The sequence below is a fragment of the Falco biarmicus genome, chromosome 4 (assembly GCF_023638135.1).
Source record: "Falco biarmicus isolate bFalBia1 chromosome 4, bFalBia1.pri, whole genome shotgun sequence".
NCBI lineage: Eukaryota > Metazoa > Chordata > Aves > Falconiformes > Falconidae > Falco > Falco biarmicus.
In genome coordinates this window covers 87,110,688-87,132,057 of record NC_079291.1, presented here as the reverse complement: position 1 = coordinate 87,132,057, position 21,370 = coordinate 87,110,688, and the positions used below count along the sequence as shown (strand labels likewise).

General features: G+C 40.7%; 1 protein-coding gene across 1 annotated transcript; it reads right to left on the bottom strand.

The window, feature by feature from the left end:
* Positions 1-281: 281 nt before the first annotated feature.
* LCMT1 (leucine carboxyl methyltransferase 1) lies at positions 282-21,289 on the bottom strand. The gene is made up of 11 exons (XM_056336298.1): positions 21,116-21,289; positions 19,890-19,981; positions 19,178-19,299; positions 17,639-17,715; positions 16,909-16,970; positions 8,996-9,098; positions 7,033-7,153; positions 6,148-6,249; positions 5,632-5,723; positions 2,907-3,004; positions 282-1,200 (listed from the first exon to the last, which is right to left on the bottom strand). The coding sequence occupies exons 1-11, from the start codon at positions 21,211-21,213 to the stop codon at positions 1,178-1,180; spliced, it is 990 nt and encodes a 329-aa protein (XP_056192273.1). The 5' UTR covers positions 21,214-21,289; the 3' UTR covers positions 282-1,177.
* Between the last annotated feature and the right edge of the window lie 81 nt (positions 21,290-21,370).

The following is a 21,370-nucleotide window of genomic DNA, read 5'->3' as shown; positions in this document are numbered from 1 at the left end:
TTTTACTACTTCTGTTCCTCTGAAGTTATGACCATCTCTAAGAATTGTTCACCTTTTCTGGTATCTCAATACTCTTTCCCTATGTCTCCAGTCCAAACCCATGCCAACTATTTCCAAAGCCAGGTTCTGTATTCTTACACTACAGTGTCACATACAGCACAAAAAATGGTTACTTATGCTTGCAATTGCTTTAAAAAACCTACTCTTGGTGAGAGAGTAAAAATGTAGTCACTAAACCAGATATAAATAGGTAATTTCTAGTAAGTAAGACACTAGGCAAATTATAAATACTAAACATTTATTATTTGAAGGTTGCAAGACTCCATTTCAAACAACAGGGCAAGGTCTTTCATTGCCGTTAGGATTTTGTTTTGTTTCTTTTAAGGGGAAAGAAAGAAGAATGAGAAACTGGTGTAAAGATACTACCAGAAGCAGTGCAAATTTAGATTAATCTTTTTCTTACCTACACTGTCCCAGTGCTCAACTGCCAAGCTAAGCCCTTCCCAGCTGAATAAAGTCTAAGTTTAACATCATCCAGTTTCTTGTACAGCACTGAACAAGAATCACAGCTCCCCTTCTTTCAGTCTTCCCCTACAAGAACATACCTAGTATAGCGACAGCCTTACAGCAACAGTAAAGCCTGGAGAAAGCCAACATGGTGACACTTCATAAAAATTAAACCTGAACAGAAAGGAAATTAAGAAAATTTAACCCTCATGATCAGCCATGCACAGTGCAGAGATATCCAGTAATGCAGTTCACCAGAATTGTTTTTCCAGCTTCCTGTCACAAATACATTTTACACATCTACAGAAAGACAAAAAGGAAAATCATATAATCCAAGAACACTTTACTTTTGGTTTTAAACTAAGGAAGGCAAGCTTTTAAACAGGAATTACTGACATCTTACACAAGTCCATCATATGTCTGTGAATGGGAGGCAAGTCTGGCCTCATAACAATTGCTCACAATGGGCAAAAAAGATTCATTAGAACTACCAAAAGCCAACAGGACAGTCAACATCAGCAGCACCCATCGCTTTCTGTCCTGGCGACGCCTACATAGACGCGCAGACCGAAGTCGGCACATGCAAAGTCCCATCATTTCTGTGATCTTGCCTCAAGCAGAAGGCAGGTGCTGCAGCTTCTGGGTCCACAGCCTCCCTCCAGCAAATACATTAGAATGTGATGTTTGCAAGACCTATTTGAAAAGAAAAGGGGAATGGGGAAGGGGGAGAAACAAGTGTTTAGTCTTATACTACCTGTACTTCACTACTATTAGGAGTTAAGACACAGGAAGGACACTTAGAGAATTACTTTTTCTTAAAAAAAAGAAGTTAAATGTAAAGGATTTGGTGGGAGGAAAGGAAGTTAGGGAACAGGTTGATCTGTACTTTTTAAACCCTTTTTTTATTGTGATGCAGCAATTAATTTGAATAAGCCAATCTGAAGGAGTACTGAAGTTATTAATGACAGAAGAAATAAGACAGGCTGCTGCTGAACCGAAGGATCTGCCCATGAAATTAGAAAGAGAAAGCTGGGGAAAAGTACCACGAATCAGGGCAGCAAATTCACACTGGATAAAGAAAACCTGCTTTAGATTACAACACGTCCATGCATTAGATATTTGTGTCCTTTGAGATTTGCCTTTTTTGACTTCTAAGATATGCTACATTGTTTAACCTCAGTACCCAAAATTTTCCAAAATATTTCTCTAATGACAGCAAAGGATAATACTGGAAATCCCAGGAATACTGGCTACCATGAACAGGTGAACATTTTGGCCTCATCTCCTCTAGAAATAAGTTCTCTATTACAGTCATCACTTATTAGCCCTAAGAAATTAAATGGAAAATGTGCATTTCTGCAGCTCAAAGCTGTCGAAGTTGTAGGGTTCAGGTCAGCAGATGCCACAAGCCAGCATCTGTTACAGCAGCAGCAACAGGGTACTGAAGGTCTAGTTTTACCAGCTGGATCAGATGCTTTGCTACTCAGTCTGGCTGCACAACTTCAGCAGAGATTACATCTATTCACATTCACTAAGGAACAGTCAATAAAAATTATTCTTGAGTACTGCTTTGTCAGGAGCAAGGGAAGGGCAGAGAAGGAGAAGGCGAGGAAAAAATAGATGGAACTGGCAGGCAGAGAAGTTTTCTGGTCCTGAAATAGCAGACAGAAGTAGAGATAAACTGTGTCTGCAACAGAGTTGTCTTTCCAATTTGGACATGTAATGGCTGTAGATATCAGTGCTTCACCTGAACCACAATTCTTTTGACTCTATTATTTCTTAAGCAGCAGCAACATATACGGTGCTACAGAAGGCATACAGCAAGTCTCTCTGTTTCAAACAAATTCCAGTCTAAGGAGAGACAGAATTTTAAGAACAGAAGGGTTAAGTTCAGAGGGAATTTTTTCCCCCAGAGAAAGTAACATGTAAAACTTCAGTCTCAGATAGATATAAATGGGGACAGTACTGAAGAAGACTGGGCTAAGTAATACAAATTTATTTTTATATTGTCAGGACACTGTGATTCTATATACCATGTGCCCATATGGCACTTTACATGCATAAGATTTGTAAACCTTCAATTAGCACTGATAGTATGAAACAGGCAGTTATTTAAAGTAACCCATACGGCATCTTTCAGTGTACAAATTCTAACTCCCCTTTACTCAACAGGCTTCCTGTTGGGCAACTCAGATGCCCATACAAACCCCCCAAAGGCTGTGGAGAAACAGTCACGAGACACCACCTGGAAGGTGTTCACAGCCCCAACAATGACAGAGAAGCAGACCCCATTCCTGTGCCAGGATACTTCTACCATACAGCTGTTGTATATAGCCCCAGTCTTTCCACATAATGATTTCAATGTGGAGGGTCACCTCCCAGATGTTGGAGATCATTACCCAGATTACTGCTGTCCTTTGAAGCCCAGCAGATGCAGTAGTGCTGCATTAGTTGTTCAAACAGCTCCTTTTCATCTAGGAATTCAAGTCCTTCTATTCTGTAGGAATAAGATAAAAATTGTGATTCAAGCTGGAGTCTCAACACAGTTTTTAAAGTATTCATCTTCATTCTATAGAAGCTAGAACTATGGCCAATAAGGCAGTTACCTTTCCAGTAAATTAATACAGGTATACCAGCACTACAGCTAGTTTTTGTTGTCAATGTATGAAACAAGTGACCCACAAGATGTTCCCTACTTCTCATCCCTGGAATTTCCTGTTCCGGGACTAATCTGTATAACTTCTCACAAATATCAGTATTTCTCTTCTAACCCCTTTAACTGCATGTATCTGGTCTTGCTGGGTTTAAGGAGACACAACAGTACAGCCTAACGGAAGATTTATCTTCATCAAAGATTTACAGTGAACAGTTGAAGATGGTATTTTCTCCAGACAATCAAGTCCATATTATGTCTTGGAAGAGTGATGGGTACACCAGTGCAGTTTCTAACAACTCTCCCACATGAGCTCATGATGAAGCACAAACCAAATGGTATACATAAGATCTGAGGATTTTTTCCCTAAAATGGTTCCTACCTAGGATTTTTAAAGTAAGATCTTTGAATGCCTTCCACTGAACAAATGGGAGAACTTCTCCCAAGCTGTGCTTGCTTTAAAAAGTTTGACCTGCCACATTCCTCTCTTGCTCTAGATTACTTGAATATCAGAGTGTTTATTTTCCATGCTAAATATTTGGAAGGGCTGCTACTGGGGATCAAAAGAGGCTGAGAGGCAAAAGTTCCTAAATACATTCACAGATGTGCAAGTGCTGCAGAAGAACACTTTTGTGAAGACTTTTATAAATAGAAAGCATTATTTGCCTCATTAACACTGAGGGACAGAGTTTACATAACCTATTTCTTGGCATTTGGAAAAAGTGGAAGGAGCTGAACAGATCTAAGATAGTCAAAAATTCTGCAAAAAAAGTACAAGCTACGTCTCTCCACAAGTGCCATATGGCACAATCACACAGTCATCGTACCTATTTAAATACCCTAAGGTTTTCAGTCTCACCTGTTCAGTTCCATGGCTTGAGAAATCCCCATATGTGAATACTTATTTTGACCAAAGTAACTTGTTTGGCTAATTCAAACTATAGTTAATAAATGACTCATAGCAATTCACGCTTCATATTATATGTACTTAAGAAGTTATTCATTAAAACCAGTTTCCCCCTTTTCAGCTTTTCTTTAATGCAAAACGTTTAACAAGATCCATGCAGATTACCGACCGTTAGAACAGCCTTTAGTTATACCCTCTGTGTACTAAGCTCTGTCTACAGACCCAGCAGTCTAGCTCATAATGATGATATGAATGAAGATGCATCCATCTGTTGAGGGAGAGTCACGCCACACTGTTGGGCACACCTCTCCTCCCTCTCCCTCTTTGCTTGCATAGTACAATAGGTCATAGCACTTAATTACTGCCCTGCCTTGGCTCATTACCTAAATATGCTGTCAAGGAAGAAGGGAGCTGTCACAGTTTAACCACAGCTGGCACCCAAGTACCATGCAGTACTTGGGTCACTCCCCCTGCCCACCCCCCCAGCAGGATGGGGAGGAGAATCAGGAAAAAGGTAATGCTCATGGGTTGAGATAAGAACAATTAGTAACTGAAATAAAATATAATAGTAACAGTTGTAATGAAAAAGGGAAGCGAGAGAGAGAGAGAGAGGAATAAAACCCAAGGGAGAAAAAAAACAACACAAAACCTAGTGATGCGCAATACAATTGCTCACCACCTGCTGACCTATATCCAGCTAGTCCCTGAGCAGCAATTCACCCGCCCCAGCCAACTCCCCCCCAGTTTCTGTACTCAGCGTGATGTTCTGTGGTAGGGAATACCCCTTTGGCTAGTGCGGGTCAGCTGTCCTGGCTCTGCCCCCTCCCAGCTTGTGATGCACCTGCTCACTGGCAGAGCATGGGAAACTTGGAAAGTCCTTGATTTAGAGTAAGCACGACTTAGCAACAGCTGAAACATCAGTGTGTTACCAGTGTTATTTTCATACTAAATCCAAAACACAGCACTGTACCAGCTACTAAGAAGAAAATTAACTCTATCCCAGCTAAAACCAGGACAGGAGGGAAGATCAGGACTGGTCATTTTCCATCCACTTGTAGTAAAAAAACAAACTGGTAAATAATCTTACCTAGGCCTATAAGCCTGGAGCAAACACCTGGATGTTATCTGCCCTGAGGACATGAAAAGCAGCTGCTTTTTCTGAGTGTATTTTAGAACTCCACTCCACCCATCTAGTGTTGTGGAGACTGGATGCTCACAAGTAACATCTTGGGTACTGTAAAAACTCAATACAACATTTCTGCAGCACCTTTTACCTGCAAATTTCTATTATGAGATGCTTTATATTGCACCCAAATAAAATATCACTGCTGCCAGTCTGCTCCTGGCAGAAATAACCCTCTGGATCATTAACGTTGCTCTAGGTATTATCCTTAAAGCTCTGCAGAGCTTCAGACTCAGACACGTTCCGTCTACCTAGCCAGCATCCGCAGGCAGCCTCCTCTCTGTTATACTAAGGGATCCCATACTGCATTATTGAGGTGAACTACCTCAGAACTGGCATCTGAAGATGACTTTTGACTACAAAGCAAGCTATCAGTAATACCTTTTGACATCAGCCTGTGGCAAAAAGCTGTATACTTTCATCATATCAATGGCACGTGCGGTTTCCCAGCCATTTAACAGCAATCGCTCCTTCTGTAAAATAAACAAGCAGCACAGTTTTCAGAGGACTCGAAGAAAAATACCAGAGAAGAGTTTTTCCCCTTTAAGGATTTTGTAGGCCATATGCTTGACCTGTTCTTTGAAGAGCTTTTATACTCTTTTCTAAGCATCTGCTGCTAACCTCTGCACAGAGAGGACAGCTGGATAGATGGAGCTGGGCTCTGACCTACTGCTGCTGTTGTACAGCTGCCAAATCTAAGTGATATCAAGCAACCATGGCACTGACAAGAGGGAACCATCGTAACACGGATGGCAAAGCGTTTCAGTAGGTAGCTGCTGCCCCACTCCAGACCTGCTTTGGTCATTGCTCTGAGCCTTACAGTGCACGAGGTAGAACCTGCAGACAGATTAATCTGGTTTAATTTCAAACACACCCAGAGCTCTGTGCCCCTTTTACCTGAGAGTCTAAGGATCTGCAGACTTCCACTCCAGCCAGGTTACACTGTCGTCTCTGCAAGTTCTCAATCATGATCTGTCCAAACCGGTCTGTCATATTCACCTCAGGTAGAGAATGAGACAAAAGTGTTCCCCCTTCCGAAAAGAATGTAACCGCACTGAAAAGCAGTAACTTGGTTAAACTCTTGAGTTGTCTGTGTCATAAAACGTACAGGATAACATTAAAGTAAGTTTCACATTTTTATACCAAGTCTCTTTTCCCACTGCCACAATCTCCTTAGCTACCTCACGTTTACAAGTTGAGTGCCAATTTAATGGTGACAATGCTACTGCCTTTACAGAGGGACGGGGCACTGAAAACTGACTCTGCTTTAAGCTGCTGGCAACTTGGTTCAGCTCTCTAGGAGTGATTTACAGCTTGGAAGATCCTGTTACTAATTCCTGGAGCCACCTAGTTCCCCCGAGGCAGCATTTTACTTTCACACAGAGAAGCTGAGTTCATGCTGATGTGATTTTTGCTGCACTTTGCCAAAGAACACAGAGAGGTAATTATGTAATGTTATACACTCATACCCAACATTCAACATCATTTCTTTTCCCTCTGTCTTATCTAAAACCAATATTCTATGATTTTCTCCACATATGGATTAAGTCTCAGTTACTTTGGTTCAACATAGCCCAGAAATTGTCTTTCAGAACAGCCGTACATTCTTTACAATAAGCTCCTCAATCTACAAGGTAAAACACATTACTTAAGTAATTCCGCAGAAACTGCTGTCTACACAAAAGGGTATGGCCCAACTCTTATTTTACAAGCAGAACTCCCACTTTTGAGAGCTATTTTTATGACAATAACCCAGGCCTAAAAATGCCATTTTTGTTTTACCTGCTCATAATTTATAAACATCGCCACTGGAAAAGTGCTTGCTGCCCACTTTAAAAGATTTGCAGATTGCTGTGGTGTCATGTAAACCAGCACACACTCTGCTACCAGAAGCGTTGGCAAACTTTAAAACAAAAAAAAAAAATACAAACAAACAAGAGAACAATTTCTAGCAAAAGAACAAGAAAAATCTATAAAGAATTATTAGCAAACAAGTAATTTCACGTCCCCACATTTCTTAAAAGAGCTAAAGAGCTACCCTTTTTACAAACTAGACATTTAAGACTGAATGAAATCACTTCATCAAGTTGACTAGAACTGGGTTTTCTGGCAATCGACGACTTAACCGCAGGGGACTCCCATAGTTACAGACCAGAGATATTAGGAAAAAATCTCCCCTAAGTCAGCCGGACTATGAACGCTGAAGAATGCATATTCTCTAAGTCTTCTCTGAACTGTGATAGCATGAACTGAATGAAGTGCATATTAAAATTCATTTTGCTGAAGAATTGTACCCTGTATACACAATCTGCACTTTTTAGTAAAATTAGGAATAAAATACAAATTTAAAAAGTTTTCTCTTTAAAAAAGTTCTAAGAAGAATTTTAATTAGACAAATCTGTTCAATATCTGTAAAATAAGCTTTGCATATTATCTAACAAAATGCAATCTATCATTTGCACATGCCTCTTCCTCCTCCATCCACAAAACCCCAAAATATACATCTACAGGAGTAGTGTTCCTTAGAATTACGGAGTTTTCTTTTAATTGCTAGTATGAACAGGAAAAAGAAAAGTCACTACAAGCAGGAGAAATCCACAAGGAGCAGCAATGTAGGCAAGCAAGGCAAGATTTCAGAAGATGAAGTGTAAAGATTTAAATGGCAATTTCATGCATTCTGCTTACCCATATGCTCTCTCCCACCCAGCCAGATAGCTACTATTTATATATCTTGTATTTGAAAGGTATGTCCATCATCCACTCCAAAAAATTAAATCCTGCCCCTCCCGCACCTCCCAAAGCCTAACGCTTGAACAATAAAACCCCAGATATTAGCTTCTGGAGTTAAGTTCTCAAAGGACTCCATGGTAATCACTTTACCGAAAGGTCTAGGGAACAATAGGGGTTTTAAGTGGTGGCAACAGAAAATAATTACAAAGATAAAACACCAAAATAATTTAACACTGACAGAATTATTCTTCATTTTGCCAGCTAAGCTCCCAGAAATCTTGATTCATATAGCTCTTACAAGGGTAGAAGATGTTTACTGATCTAAGTACTGCCCATCAGTCAGCATTAAAACTAAATGCAACTGAACCAACTCTTAAAAAATGCAGTTTATGACATTTTGATACATCTCTAGTTTAGAGGTTCCCCTTGAATAACATGATTCTACCAACTAAATTTCAACCAAATTCAATCCTGAAGTAGAGAAAGGAAATTCCTATCAGCTCAGAGGCAGCAAATGGCTGCTGTGGGAGCTCATCCCCTCCAAGGCAAGGGATGGGGGAAAGCAAGAAGGAATTACAGGTGCCTGCCCTGCAACGAGAGCTTTGACTTGTGTGAAAGGATCATATACCCCAAAGGGAACCAACCACCAGAAACACATTCACAGAAAGCCATGCTCCATTCCCCACAGTGTGTTAAGAGCAAAAAGCAAATAGTTCTGTAACATTTCATCTTCTCAGGAAGGACAAAAACACAGTTTGCAGAATAGCTATGCAAGGAACAACCTTGCTTGAGACTTGGAACTACCAAGCAGTCACAGCAATGCCAGCCTGCTCAGCTCAGTGAGGCTGCATGAGGTGTCTGAACAATTCCTTCTGCTCAAGGGCTCAGGAAAAGGTAACCATGGAAATAGCATAACGAGCACTGGATGCAGATACTGTATGTCCAAGCAAGACTTGACTCTCACCAGTACGCTTCCACAAGCCCTCCTTAAAGAACAAATAAAAATAAATCTTACTGTATATCCAGGTTATGTTTCTTTAGCTTTTCCTCCAAATCTGATGAGAAACGGAGATCTGCTCCTACTATGGAATATCGACTGGAGTCTAGGCTGTGAGAATCTACAAGTTTAAAATTTTGAGAGACTAATGGTTACAAATAAGAGGAATGTTAAAATTAGAAATTAAAAAAAAACACCGCAGGAACATATGAATTTGAAGTCAAGAGTTTAATACGTTACACCTAACAATTAACAGCAAACTCGTCTTTTTAAGGCATTAATTTCCCTTATACCTGATTGTTGTGGTTTACAAGATGGTGGTATATGAGCACCACACTCTGCAGCAAGCCTACTCTTTCACTCTGCAGCCACTCTAATGCAGATAAGTTATACCACCCGTTACCATGGTTTCAAGGAATGCAGAGAGAAGAAAAATATGAAGATTAAAGGCAGGGTTTTTCATTTTGTTTGTAGAGTCTAGAGGAACAATGTTCCAAATATTAATAATAGATATAGCTACATAAATTAACAATACATATAGCTATATTTTTTTATATACATATATAAATATATAGAGGTGTCAGACAGATTTGGGGGCCAAAAGAAGTTATCATTTAGCCATTTTGTATGATCTAGTGATGGTATTTAAATGTAGAGTCAAGTCAGAAAAGATATTCTGAGAAACGAATATTCATCCTGGGATACAACTGGCAGCAAGCTCCTGTAAATGCTTTCCAACACGAAGGAGGAACTAGTCGTAAAGTCAAAAGATACTCTGCCATACTAGCAAAACTGTAAGGAAGCCAGCAGCAACATGAGCATCTTGCTATCAATAATTCTGACAACCAGCTGCAATCAATTCAACTAGATGAGCCCAGTCCCCATAGCAAGCATTTTACACATGCAGCATCAAACCCACTTAGACATAAAAGTTCTGAGGGAATATACCAGATTGCTCTTTCACGCTTTAGCTTTACTAGAGTAAAGTCATTAGGACTGAATAGTACATAATTTTACCCTCTTACCATATAAGTGTGACAGAGCAAACAGTAAAATAAGTAAGCTAAACAGTGGAAAAAACACCTCAAAAGTGAGAGTTTAAAGTGGTGTTGTAATGGCCAGTCAATACCCATCTGCAGCAGCAAGCTCTGGCACAGCTCCAGTTGGGATCCTGCTGCAGACCGACACAGTTCCTGCATGGTAATGTGGGAGCAGATGTCAAAAGCTAAGTGAAGAGAGAAAGAGAAGCCAAGTGGCTGAAGAGACAGGATGAAAGGGGTTTTCCGTTTCAGGAGAAGAAAAAAAAAAATTGTACATGTGTGCAGGAAGGCAACTTATTAACTTAAGCAGTGCTTCAAACAGTCTGGAAGATGTACCTCCATTTAGTTTCCAAGTGACCAACTGTTCGAAAATGGCATTAGCAAGTGACAATAGCTGTCTTTCCAGCAACACATCTGAACATATACAGAAACCAGAACAGTCCATCCAGACTGTTCCAGGGGAAGAAAAAAAAAAAAGTTGTGTGGCAAATGATTCAACATTTTGAGTCAAGGTTTTTTCCATGTACATGTTCTGTAATAGCTTTACTACTTCCCACACCCTTCTATTTAAGTTATTATATCAAGGCCATGATAATGGCATCAAAAGCGCGCCACACAAAAATCCCCACCACACACAGGAAAGTATTTATATAGTGATCAGCTTGCTGTCCAGAGATACAATAAGCATCAGTCACCACAACAAGTATTGAAACTAACGCGATGTTCTTGTCCAGTTTCATTGACTTGGACATACCAGTACGTCAATTGTAACCAGAAATAAACTACAATTTTTTAAGTGCTCCAGTAACAGAAGTAGTACAAACACTTCAGAGGTGGAAGTGAATGTCTCTTGCTCACATCATGTTGATTCAAACACTCTTATCACTGAAGAACTGGAAAGAGCAAAACTTCTCAAACTTTAGGTTAGAAAACTGTCCTTCAAAATGGTTCAAATTTCAACAATCAAAATTATTAACATTGTTTTTAACAAGCCTATATATGCAAGAAGAAACCCCACAGAATTCCTGTTATGCCTTGACATGGTGGGAGGTCATGGTGACATCCTCAGTGCTGAGCTGCGTGGTCCAGCAGACAGTTGCTTTTGGAGATGTAGGCTGTGGATAAGCGAAAATAAACAGCCACACAGCCATAGCCTGGTTATTCAAAGTTAAGTACCGGGAAAAAAACCCAAACACCAAACTAGAACAGGATTCTTCAAGGGTGATTTGATTCAGTGGGAATATTCTTTAAACCTTAAAACCAAGTATACTTAATGTCTTAATACAAGACTCCTTGCAGCCGAAAATTTTAAAAGGTTAAGAAAGCTGATGAGGAATGGATTGTCACTCCACTTCCATCTCCAGTATCTGGGCTGCCTGGTTCTCCTTCTTCAGTCCATTCAAACAGAATGTACTTGTTCCTCCACACATTTTCCTGCCAACTTCCCTCGACTTTCTGCTGATGGTTGTTGGCAAACACAACCACAGACAGTACCAAGGCAGAACTGCACACACATTCATTATATACAAGCTGATAAAATTGCTAAAAATCGTACATTTTAAACATATCTGAAAGCACCTCATTAAATATCTCCATAATTCATACATTTCAACATTTATGATCAAAACTTTTATCTTGAAGGAAATTTTAGGAAAAAATATGAAATTTACACTAGACAATTTTAAAATGCAAAAAGAGAAGCAAAAGGAAAAAAAGCTAGAGAAAAAGTTAATTTAAGCTAAGCCTCTTCCTATGTTCCCTGTAAGATTTTTTTGCTAGCTTCCACCTTTGGCCTATACATGGCATTAAAAAACCCTTCTATATATAAAAGTCAAACTAGGCAAATAACTTCAGCATTTTAAAATCAAACTGACAATGGCTCCATCACCTCACACTTGGATAACAGACATTCATTTACTGCAAGGCAATGGCAGCTGATGATCGCTGGAATTGCCGTTGTTCCCAGCCTGGATGCTAAAAGTTGAAATATGGCCATAAAGACCCCAGAAAATAACATACTTCAGTTAATGCTCTGGCACCAATTTCTACTTCGTTGCAGAGTACGACACTCCAAGCATGAAAATCTGTAAACATGCTTCCACCTTGACTGAGCAGCGTTGGTGCAAATGTATTTCATGATACCTGCCTACCTACAGAGGAGCTGAAAAAGCAAGTTTCAGCTTGCTAGCACAGTCACGTGGTCTCCATTGATTTCTTCCCGTGAAGAAGTTTCTTTTAAATTAAGCAGTTTTTTTTGGTGTTAAGAAAAAAACTCTACTTTTTTTTTTTCCTTACTGTAATCTCACTCTTCTGGAAGGTGTCTGCCACCGTGACCTCCCCCAGCCCCACATGCTCCACCAGAACTCTGTGGCTGCCAGGAGCCACTGCCTTCCCTCCTGGCCAGGTGAGAACACCACCCACGCTGCACTAACATGCAAATCCGCAGCAATTTTCAAATAAATAGGGCCACCTCGTTGTGGCTTAGGCCAACTGCCCTAATGCTGGCATAGCCAGCAACATTTGGTGGCTTAATCCATTGAAAATCCCATATTCCAAGCACTAATTCCTATCCAGGCACCAATAATCCATGCTGCTTTTTAGCAGAGTTCTTTGCTCACGACGTTCCTTTTTAAGAGCACGGAGCTACCTTATGGTTTTCAAAGTTTCTCTCTTGTACTTGTCTGCAGTGAAGGTTTGAGATATACCAGATTCAGATTTCATTTGAGAAATGCAAGGGAGGGGGGAGTGAAGGAGAGAAAGAGCCCCACCACTCCAGCCCACCCCATTTACTCAACGCAGACTCTCAGCCTAGGCACATGTTTCTGCTATCTATGCGTAATGCAACAGAGAATGTTTCGCTCTGATCATTGGCACAGAAGTAACAATACAAGTAGTTTGAATTTAGACATCACTGCAGTAACCGAATAGTAGCAGCTGCTTATAGTTGCCTCTTGACCTCACTGCAATAATTTTTTTTTTTTTTTTTTTTTCACAGAAACATGCCACCAGCAAGTAAATGCTTCGGTTTATGGTGGCCCTCTGGCACTCACCTACTACCTTAATCTGTCTGCTGAAGCAGCATTATAGAGTCAGGTGCACAGAGCGCAGTGTTTCTTCTGCTACAAGAATTCACAGTTATCTTTCCTTACTCTCTTCTCAGATTAGTCAAACAATTTCCTGGAGGTTTTCCAAGAGACAGCATGCAGGATACTATTGACTCAAACTGATTTCATTAGGATTTTCATCTGAAGGTATCCTTGGCAGCTTTACAAACAACCAGCCCATACAGCCTATTCTGCAGGCTCACAGGCACGATACAGTATTGGTCTCACTCAGGCTGTTTGTTAACTACATCAGAACAGGGTACATGTCAAAACACAAAGATATTTAGTTTGTCTGGCAAGTGCAGGATCATCCCCAACGCAAGGCATGCAAGTCATCAAGACAGCAACACTCTCTGCGTTGGGTCACAAGCAAGTTTGGAAATGTAGGGAAAAGCAAGGTGAAAAAACCAACTCCCAAAGCTGAACTACACAGGGGCAGAAAGCGTATGAGTGGCACTGAAAAGTAATAGTTCATTGAAGTGTAATTGGCACTTGCAATATAGCAAAGGTGAAGTACTAACTTCCCAACTGCCATAAAGATAGTGCTACTGAACTTTGAAAACAATTTAAGCTGGTATTGCCACAGCAATGTCAAACTACTGGAAATCTAACATTCCCTTAGAAATGACAAAGCTGTTCAATGAGAAGAGTCATCGTGCTGCATTCAAGGGCAGAGGCCACAAATACTGGAATTAAATATAAATATTGCAATACCGGTATTGCAAGCCATGCTGTCATTGCTTTGTCTAAAGGGGAAGCAGAAAGCAGATGCTGCCCTGAAGCAGATATGGTGGTCTGTTAGCACTAGCTTCATGAAATGAAAACATTTAGTGTGTGAAGAAAAGCTGCAAGAGTCATGTTAATTGATATTACAGTAACTCAAATTCCAAAGCATCTAAACAAATTATTCCCGGTATACATGAGACAACAGAAACTGATTTGAGAGGGGTGAGGACAGGATGGAACAGCATCCCTCCCCAAGATTCTAATATCCTCGTCCATATCCCCTCCCCAAAACACACAAAAATGAGCAACGTTTCCCCCCTACCTGGAAACACTGCTTCATTATGCCCCACTATACTCCCTGTGACAGGCGGTATTCCCAGAACTTAGTCTAACACCTGTATCAGGTCAGACCAAAGGTCCCCCTAGTATGGCATCCTGCCTCTCACAGATGCCAACAGCAGCTACCTAGGGAAAGGACAAAAAGAGGGCAAACACATACATACTACTAATACTGGCATCTATGTTGGTATCTATCTTTTTTCTAAGAATCCTTCCATTTGACTTGGATTTCTGGACCATTACTGAGTCAATGTTTTGATATATCTACTTATTACGATACCCAGCTCTTGTATGCAGGCAGCGATAATCAGCCAGCAGCCTATCATTTGCATGTGAGACACAAACTACTTTTTCCACCCATGTGCATCACTTTATAATAATCCACATGGAAATTATCACCAAGTCACTAATTTCACAAGATTCTTCTACAGTTCTTTACCACTCTGAAGAGTTTGGACTTGCCAACAAGCTGCCACTTACTAATCACTCTATTTTCCCAATCATTTCTTAAGTGTTGAACAACAACATATCCTTAAGCACAGATCTCTATCTCCCTCCATAATGAAAATTAACAACATATGCCTACCCTGTATCCCCAGCTCTTTATCCATATGAGAACCTTTCTTCCTCCAGAAACCGTGCAATTTCTTTGGCACGCTTTGGTAAGGGACACTGTCAAAACACATTTTTTAAATGCAAGCACTGTATTAATTGGATGTCCTTTTCCAACGTGTCTGTTGACTCTTACAGAGAACTGCAGTAGGTTTGTGAGGCATAACTTACCTTTACAAAAGCCAGGTTGACTCTTTTTCAACACATTATATTATTCCTGTGTTCCACTAAGTCTGTCTGTTACAGTTTCTACTAATTTGTCCAGTAGAGACATCAGTCCTACTGGCTTGTAGTTCCCTGGATTTCTCCTGGAGCCCATTTGAGTCACAGCCGCCACCTTCCAGTTCTCAGGTACTAAGACAGTTTTAAAATGAGAGGGTATATACCAGTTAGTAGCTGAGCAAATTCATTGTCAAGTTCCTTTAGATCTTTAAGAAATCTCTATTAATCTGTTTGACTTGTCTACTTATTCTACAGCCTCTTCTGGTGGCACATGAAGCAGTTCCATTAATTTGTCCTTACATGGGAGTTTCCACATGGGTTTCACTTGAACTGACCCTGTGGTTATCGAGTGCCAGTTCAAACTGGGATTCCACAACAGAATTCCACCATCTCCAAGTTAACTGGACACAACGCAACATCCCAAAGATCTCAGTGCAGTAAAGCCTACATCAGCCTGGTTACAGTAAAATTGCTACTCTAAAGTATTTAAAACCCAGCACTGAGAAAGAACAAGAGAAACAGCTTTAGAGAAATAAACCACTCCAATACACTCAGTGATGCATTAATTGCTCTTGACTGCTGTGACTTGCTATTAGTAGCTTTTGATCACAATACACTGCTGCAACTTGTTAACTTTGCAGTTGTTTTGCTGTACTAGACATATCTACAGCTGTTCAGTAACACAAATACCATCAAACCCTTCTGATCGACCTTGTATTAATGTCTTTTTAACAGTGCTTACGCAGCATATCTAATTGTATATAAGAAACATGTTACAGAAGGTCTCCTAGCTGAAACAGTGGTACTTAGAAGCCCTTTTTCCAAGATGGGGCATTGGGCTTTCATCTTTTGAGACCTGAATGCACAACGGAGAATTCTGCCCTTCAAATGGCATCTAAATGCTTGGTAAGTTAAGACCTTCTAATATACAGCAATAAAATGTGCATAATATGCATAAATATGCACGACCAAGTTAGTGCATGGCAGTACTCTGACACAAGTTAAAGCACTAAAAGAGCCTTGGGGTAAAGCACTGACACCTTGCCACTGGCAGCAGGAGCACACCTCCTCACACCCTGTGCCCTTCCTCACGCTTTGGAGGGCCCTTTCAAGCCTTCCAGACCCTTAGCTAGAATTGTGCTTATTAAAAGCAACTATACTCGTAATTGTATCAGGGAACACAAAACACTGCTGGCTCATCTGCTAACACAAATTAGTTGGTACTGCAGATGCAGATAATTACTGTTCCTCCTAAAGGGTCCAAAGCAGCTACTATAGTGCACTATGATATTCAGGCACTGAAAACATTATTCAGTGGTACTCGGACCTTTCTTTCCCCCACAAGTAAAAAGGTTTTTGAATTACAGTTCTGACACAAACATAATGAGGCTCTAAGGCAAGACAGTACAACCACATGACACTACCTGAATCTAACATCCTCTTAATACTGAAATGTAACAAACAGCACTGGCTTCCAAGAACGGACTTTGCAGACTGTATTTCCTCTGCGAAGACTCCACTAAATGTAAAGACTTGTGCTCTTAATGAGACAGAAAGATAGAGGAAAATAGATATTTTAATCCAGTATACATGGCTATCAGTAGCATTTTTCCTTTTCTGTGATAGAAAAGAAAACTTAAGCTATGAGAAAAAAAAAAACTAAACAACTTTCTGGCAGAATAAAACCACTTCAAGAGAAGACATTTCTAATATGACATAGAACAAATGGGCAGGAGTCTGTAAAAGAAAAAAGCCTCTTTTCCCTCCCAATTTTCTGTCCAAACAGCATTTCAAACATTAAAAGCCTGCCCACATAGCAGAACAAAATGATCAGAAAAGTTTTAAAAGTGCCACAGTACATTGCTGACTTATTTTTAAGATGACTCACCTATTAGAAAAGAGTCCCCTGAATGGGATTCCATAATTGGTTTTGACAGGGGAGGTTTTGATCTGTGGGAAGAAGGAAGAAGCATCTCTTAGAAGTTAAGCTTGATTAACAGTGTGCTTACAATTTTTTTTTTAATAGATAGATAGATATATATACACACGTGTATGCGTGTGTTAAAAACAGAAGAGAATACCTCTGCCCCCTACCGGAAAGAAAAGCGTTTGCAAGTTAGAGACTTTGTACTACGTTGCAGTTGAGTTTTATACCCAATGACTCTTAAGTTTTGAGGTAATCATTCAAGAGAAATCCAGACACTCTCTTCAAGTATCCTCCATAAGCCTTAATGTATTCATTCAAACAGAATAGTTACGTACAGTACCAGCTATCCTACCTCTCTAACTGAACATGCAAGTCTGGGAATTTACTGCTGTCTGCAACAGTAAAAGATGATGACTTAATCACCTCTAATCACCGTAAGGCTTTCCCTGCCCATTATATTTTACATAATTAAGAATAAAGTCTGCTTGCTTCCCTGAAGTTTCCACATATCAACTTCTCCAATTCGGAACACTGGCTATACAGTCACATGTATGACTTGCCTGCACAATGAAACCTTTATTATAAATCCTACAGCATGAAGAGTTTCTCAGAAGAGAGATGAAATAACTGTAGCTTGCAATTCATGACATTTTGCTGAATTACATTCAGTTTCATCCAGCATCATACTTACTTGATATTATGTATTTTTCTTGCAACTATCATTGGAAAATCCACTTCAAAATATTTTCTAGGGAGAAGATTTTCATCCTGAGAATTGGAGCAAGACTCTAGAATTAGGGACATTCAAGTTTCACATGCACACGACAGGAAGATATAACCTTAAGCCCTAAACAGTTTTTAGTTTACACTGGCGTTTCTAAGAGTAATGTGGGACAATGTCCCACAGCTTAAAAAAATGCCATCAAAACAACAAGAACAGCTGAGAGACATTTGAACATCCTCTAAGCATTAAGGAAATTATTTATCATCTTATGTAACGCAGCAATCCTAGACACTACATCACTGAAACATATATTCCAACAATGTACTATCAGGATCTAGAAGAGCACAGCAACAGGAAACTATTATGACATTTACCATGATCTTCAGCATATTCCTTAGAAAGGAGTCAGAACATTTTGCACAGGTTTACACAGGTGGTGACCACACACTTCTTAAACCAACAGCCAGACTACGAGCATACCACAACTCCTCTACTACAAAAAAAAAGAGGAAAGCCTCTTCATTTCACGATGTCACTATTTGACACTCAGACAGATAAGCTGCACCAGTTTCTCCCTATGGAGCAATCCTTTTGTGATGGATATGTACTGCTAGTTCTAGCTCGTCAACCTCATGAATTTCTGACCAGTAGATTAAATAGGTAGTCAGGACACTGAAGTGCTCAGTTAACCGAATCCCACCTTCTGTATGTTAATTACACCACACCTGCTCTTTACAAGGAGAAAGAATTGGAATTACAGGACCCACTTTAGCTTTTAAAAAACAAATAAAGTTAATAAAAACGTGTATTGACACATTTTTCATAAGAATGCAGGTAAGAAAAGAGCTTCACATTTCAGAAAAAAATAATTATTTTTTCCCTTCCACTGACTGAAATATAATGAATTGCAACAAAGCAAAATGTGACTGGCCTCCTCGGGCTTTCTTCTAGAAACCAAATTTACAAATGAATATGCTAACGAGAAGACAAGATGACTCAGAGGTGTGTTCACTCAGAATGATACTATCATACAGTATCTGAATAATCTGAAAAATTTTCAATTACATATATATGTAAATGTGTGTGTATTTACATATACAAATTCACATTTATATTAATAATTCAGAAACATGTAAATAGAGCCTTTACAATCCTGTACTTCGGGACTTTATTCCTCTCTTAGTATAGGATAAAAAAGTGAAATCTTAAGGCTTAGAGGACAGCAAATTGTGGCTTTCAAGCTGAAAGTCCACTAGAGGTCAGCTTCGTGTCACGCACATTTTGGTAAAAGCCCATGGGGCTGAGGCTTAAAGGTACCTAAGCTAATAAGCAAGGTGAGAACCGAGGCAGAGCAGCCAGGGCAGTCTGCTGCAGCACTCAGCCTCATTGCACACCTCTATGCTGTACTACAGAATGCAGCACCGATGAGCCCTCACAGAACAGTGCTTCAAATGTCCACACAAATCTTTGTCTTCAGCCAAGTTCATTACTCTCGGCTACCATTACCTTTAATCGCCAGAACAGGGTATCCATGCCAGCACCAAGATTAACAATTTGACAGTTGCATTCTGTCTTCTTTAGAAAAGCTTTAATCAGATAACTGACTCCATGAACACGAGCATAATAGCCTGTTAAAAAAAAGGGTTTTTTTCATTATTATTTTCATGTAATACTTGATGTGTAACACCCATTAAGATTTTTAAGGCGTCTGTTTAAAAAATGGTGTTTCTTAGGAAGAATAACGCACTCTTTTAAAGATACCTAAGGGGGTTTGGGTTGGTTTTTTTATTACTAACAAAATCTGGTGCACTGATAAAACAGGATGCCTTAGGTAAATAAAAGTTTTAGTCAAGTTTCACCTCAAACTAAGCAGAATAATTCTACCTAGCGCGCACACTTTTGTGGAGACCAGAGCTGATGTACCCCGCTGCCCTGGGTCAAACCAATCTTTTTGATTGCTTTGTAGAGATTACTGCTTGCTGAGAAACAGAGACATTCCACTCAGAATACAAAAAGCAAAAGATAAAAAGAGTTTTGATTTAAAGCATAATATTTAAAAGAGCAGATACAGTATGGAATTATTACTGTGAAGGAAACTTGTCTCACTTATTTCCTACACTCCATAATACCCAGTATAGAAAGCATTTGTCAGGTGCTCTACAAGACCTGTTAAGAACCTGTTTGCACTGTCTTCATCCACATTCACATGCCAACTTACCTCTATTGATTTCAGGTGCTTTTCTTTCTTTGGCTTGTCTCACAAAATACTGGATGTAAGGGTCCTTCCAGTAGCCAACACTTACAGCAAACCTGTGAGGAGAGGGAAAAAGAAAAAAAAAAAAAGAATTACGAAATAAGGCCACGAAGATTTACTCTAAAAGATGTACAGGCTGGACAGGTCACTCTGACCTGGGTGCGTACACGCAGGCACAGTTTAAAAAAATCTGTTGAATGTGGGGACCTATTTCAGTTAAGAAGTTATCTAAAGTCTAGTTAAAAGTTTCAGCTGTTGCCATATTAAGCATCTTTTTAATGGCCTCTGCACTATTTGATGAACTCCTGCAAATGAAGACCCTAATTTCAGTTATTTCCTCCTTGAGGAACCAGCAAACAGAGGAATTATCTGTCTACACTTCCTCAGAGCACACACAAAGCATGCTTTACTTCTACACATCTTTATGCTACAAGCTGCTTGCACTTATTCCAGAGCTTCTACGTATCACTGTAACATACACAACAGTACTATTTATTCTAATAGAACTCACTAGTTTTACAACTGATTGGAAAAGGTGAACTCTCAAAACCAAACTCAACAACCCAACAATCTGCTGCTACAGCAATAACAAAGAACAAAAAGGCAGCAATAACAGAAGTTAAATTCATGGCCGCGCACAACAGGGCAACAAAACTCCACGCTCCCAGCACTATTCTCCAGGGGAGGCGAAGTAAAGAATTCTGAAAAAAATCAGGATTTTTTTTTTCCTGAGATATCGCTGATCCCCACTGCCAGGCTGTGCAATTCTAGCTACCACTGTACACTGTCTCATAAACCAACTCTTAAGCGGGGCAGGTGTTTAATAATAGGAGCTGGAAAGCTGGTGGCAGACCTGAGGAGTAAAGCCGCTGACCCAGGTGCAGGGCACCCCCCCGCCCCCCCAAAGGCGGAACGCTGACGGCGTTAAACACCTTCCCAGTCACCTCCGTGTACGCCCCCCGGCCGGTGCAGCTCCTGGGCCCCGGTGAGACAAAGGACACCGGCACGGGCGGGCATGGCGGCACCCGGGGACAGAAGGGGCTCCTCCCCGGGGGCCGGCCCACGCCTGTCCTGGCCCCCACCAGCACCGCCTCAGGGCCGCGGCCCGGTGCGGGGGGACGCCAGAGGAGCCCGGCCCGGCCCGCCCCACCGTTTCGCCCCACCGTTTCCCCCCAACAAGGCACCACTACCGTTTGCAGACGGACGCGTCCTCACACGTGCCCCGGACCGCCTCATCCGCCTCGTCGAGGCCGGCGGCGGAGAGGGCGTCGCGGGCAGCGGCCGCCATAGAACGCGCGAGGATCGGCCGCCCGCCGCTGCCGCCACCGCCCCTGCAGCCTGCCCCCCGCCGCCCTTCATTGGACAGCCTCCACAGGGCTGTCCGCCGTAGTTCCACAGCGATTGGTCTGGAGACTTGTCCATCCCTACAATGTCCAATGAGAGAG

Coding starts and splice junctions, on each gene's coding strand:
- LCMT1 (XM_056336298.1), bottom strand. CDS start 21,213: ATGGCGGCCGCTGCCCGCGACGCCCTCTCCGCCGCCGGCCTCGACGAG. Junction 19,982..21,115: donor GACGCGTCCGTCTGCAAACG/GTAGTGGTGCCT, acceptor CTCTCCTCACAG/GTTTGCTGTAAGTGTTGGCT. Junction 16,971..17,638: donor AGAAAAATACATAATATCAA/GTAAGTATGATG, acceptor TTCTTCCCACAG/ATCAAAACCTCCCCTGTCAA.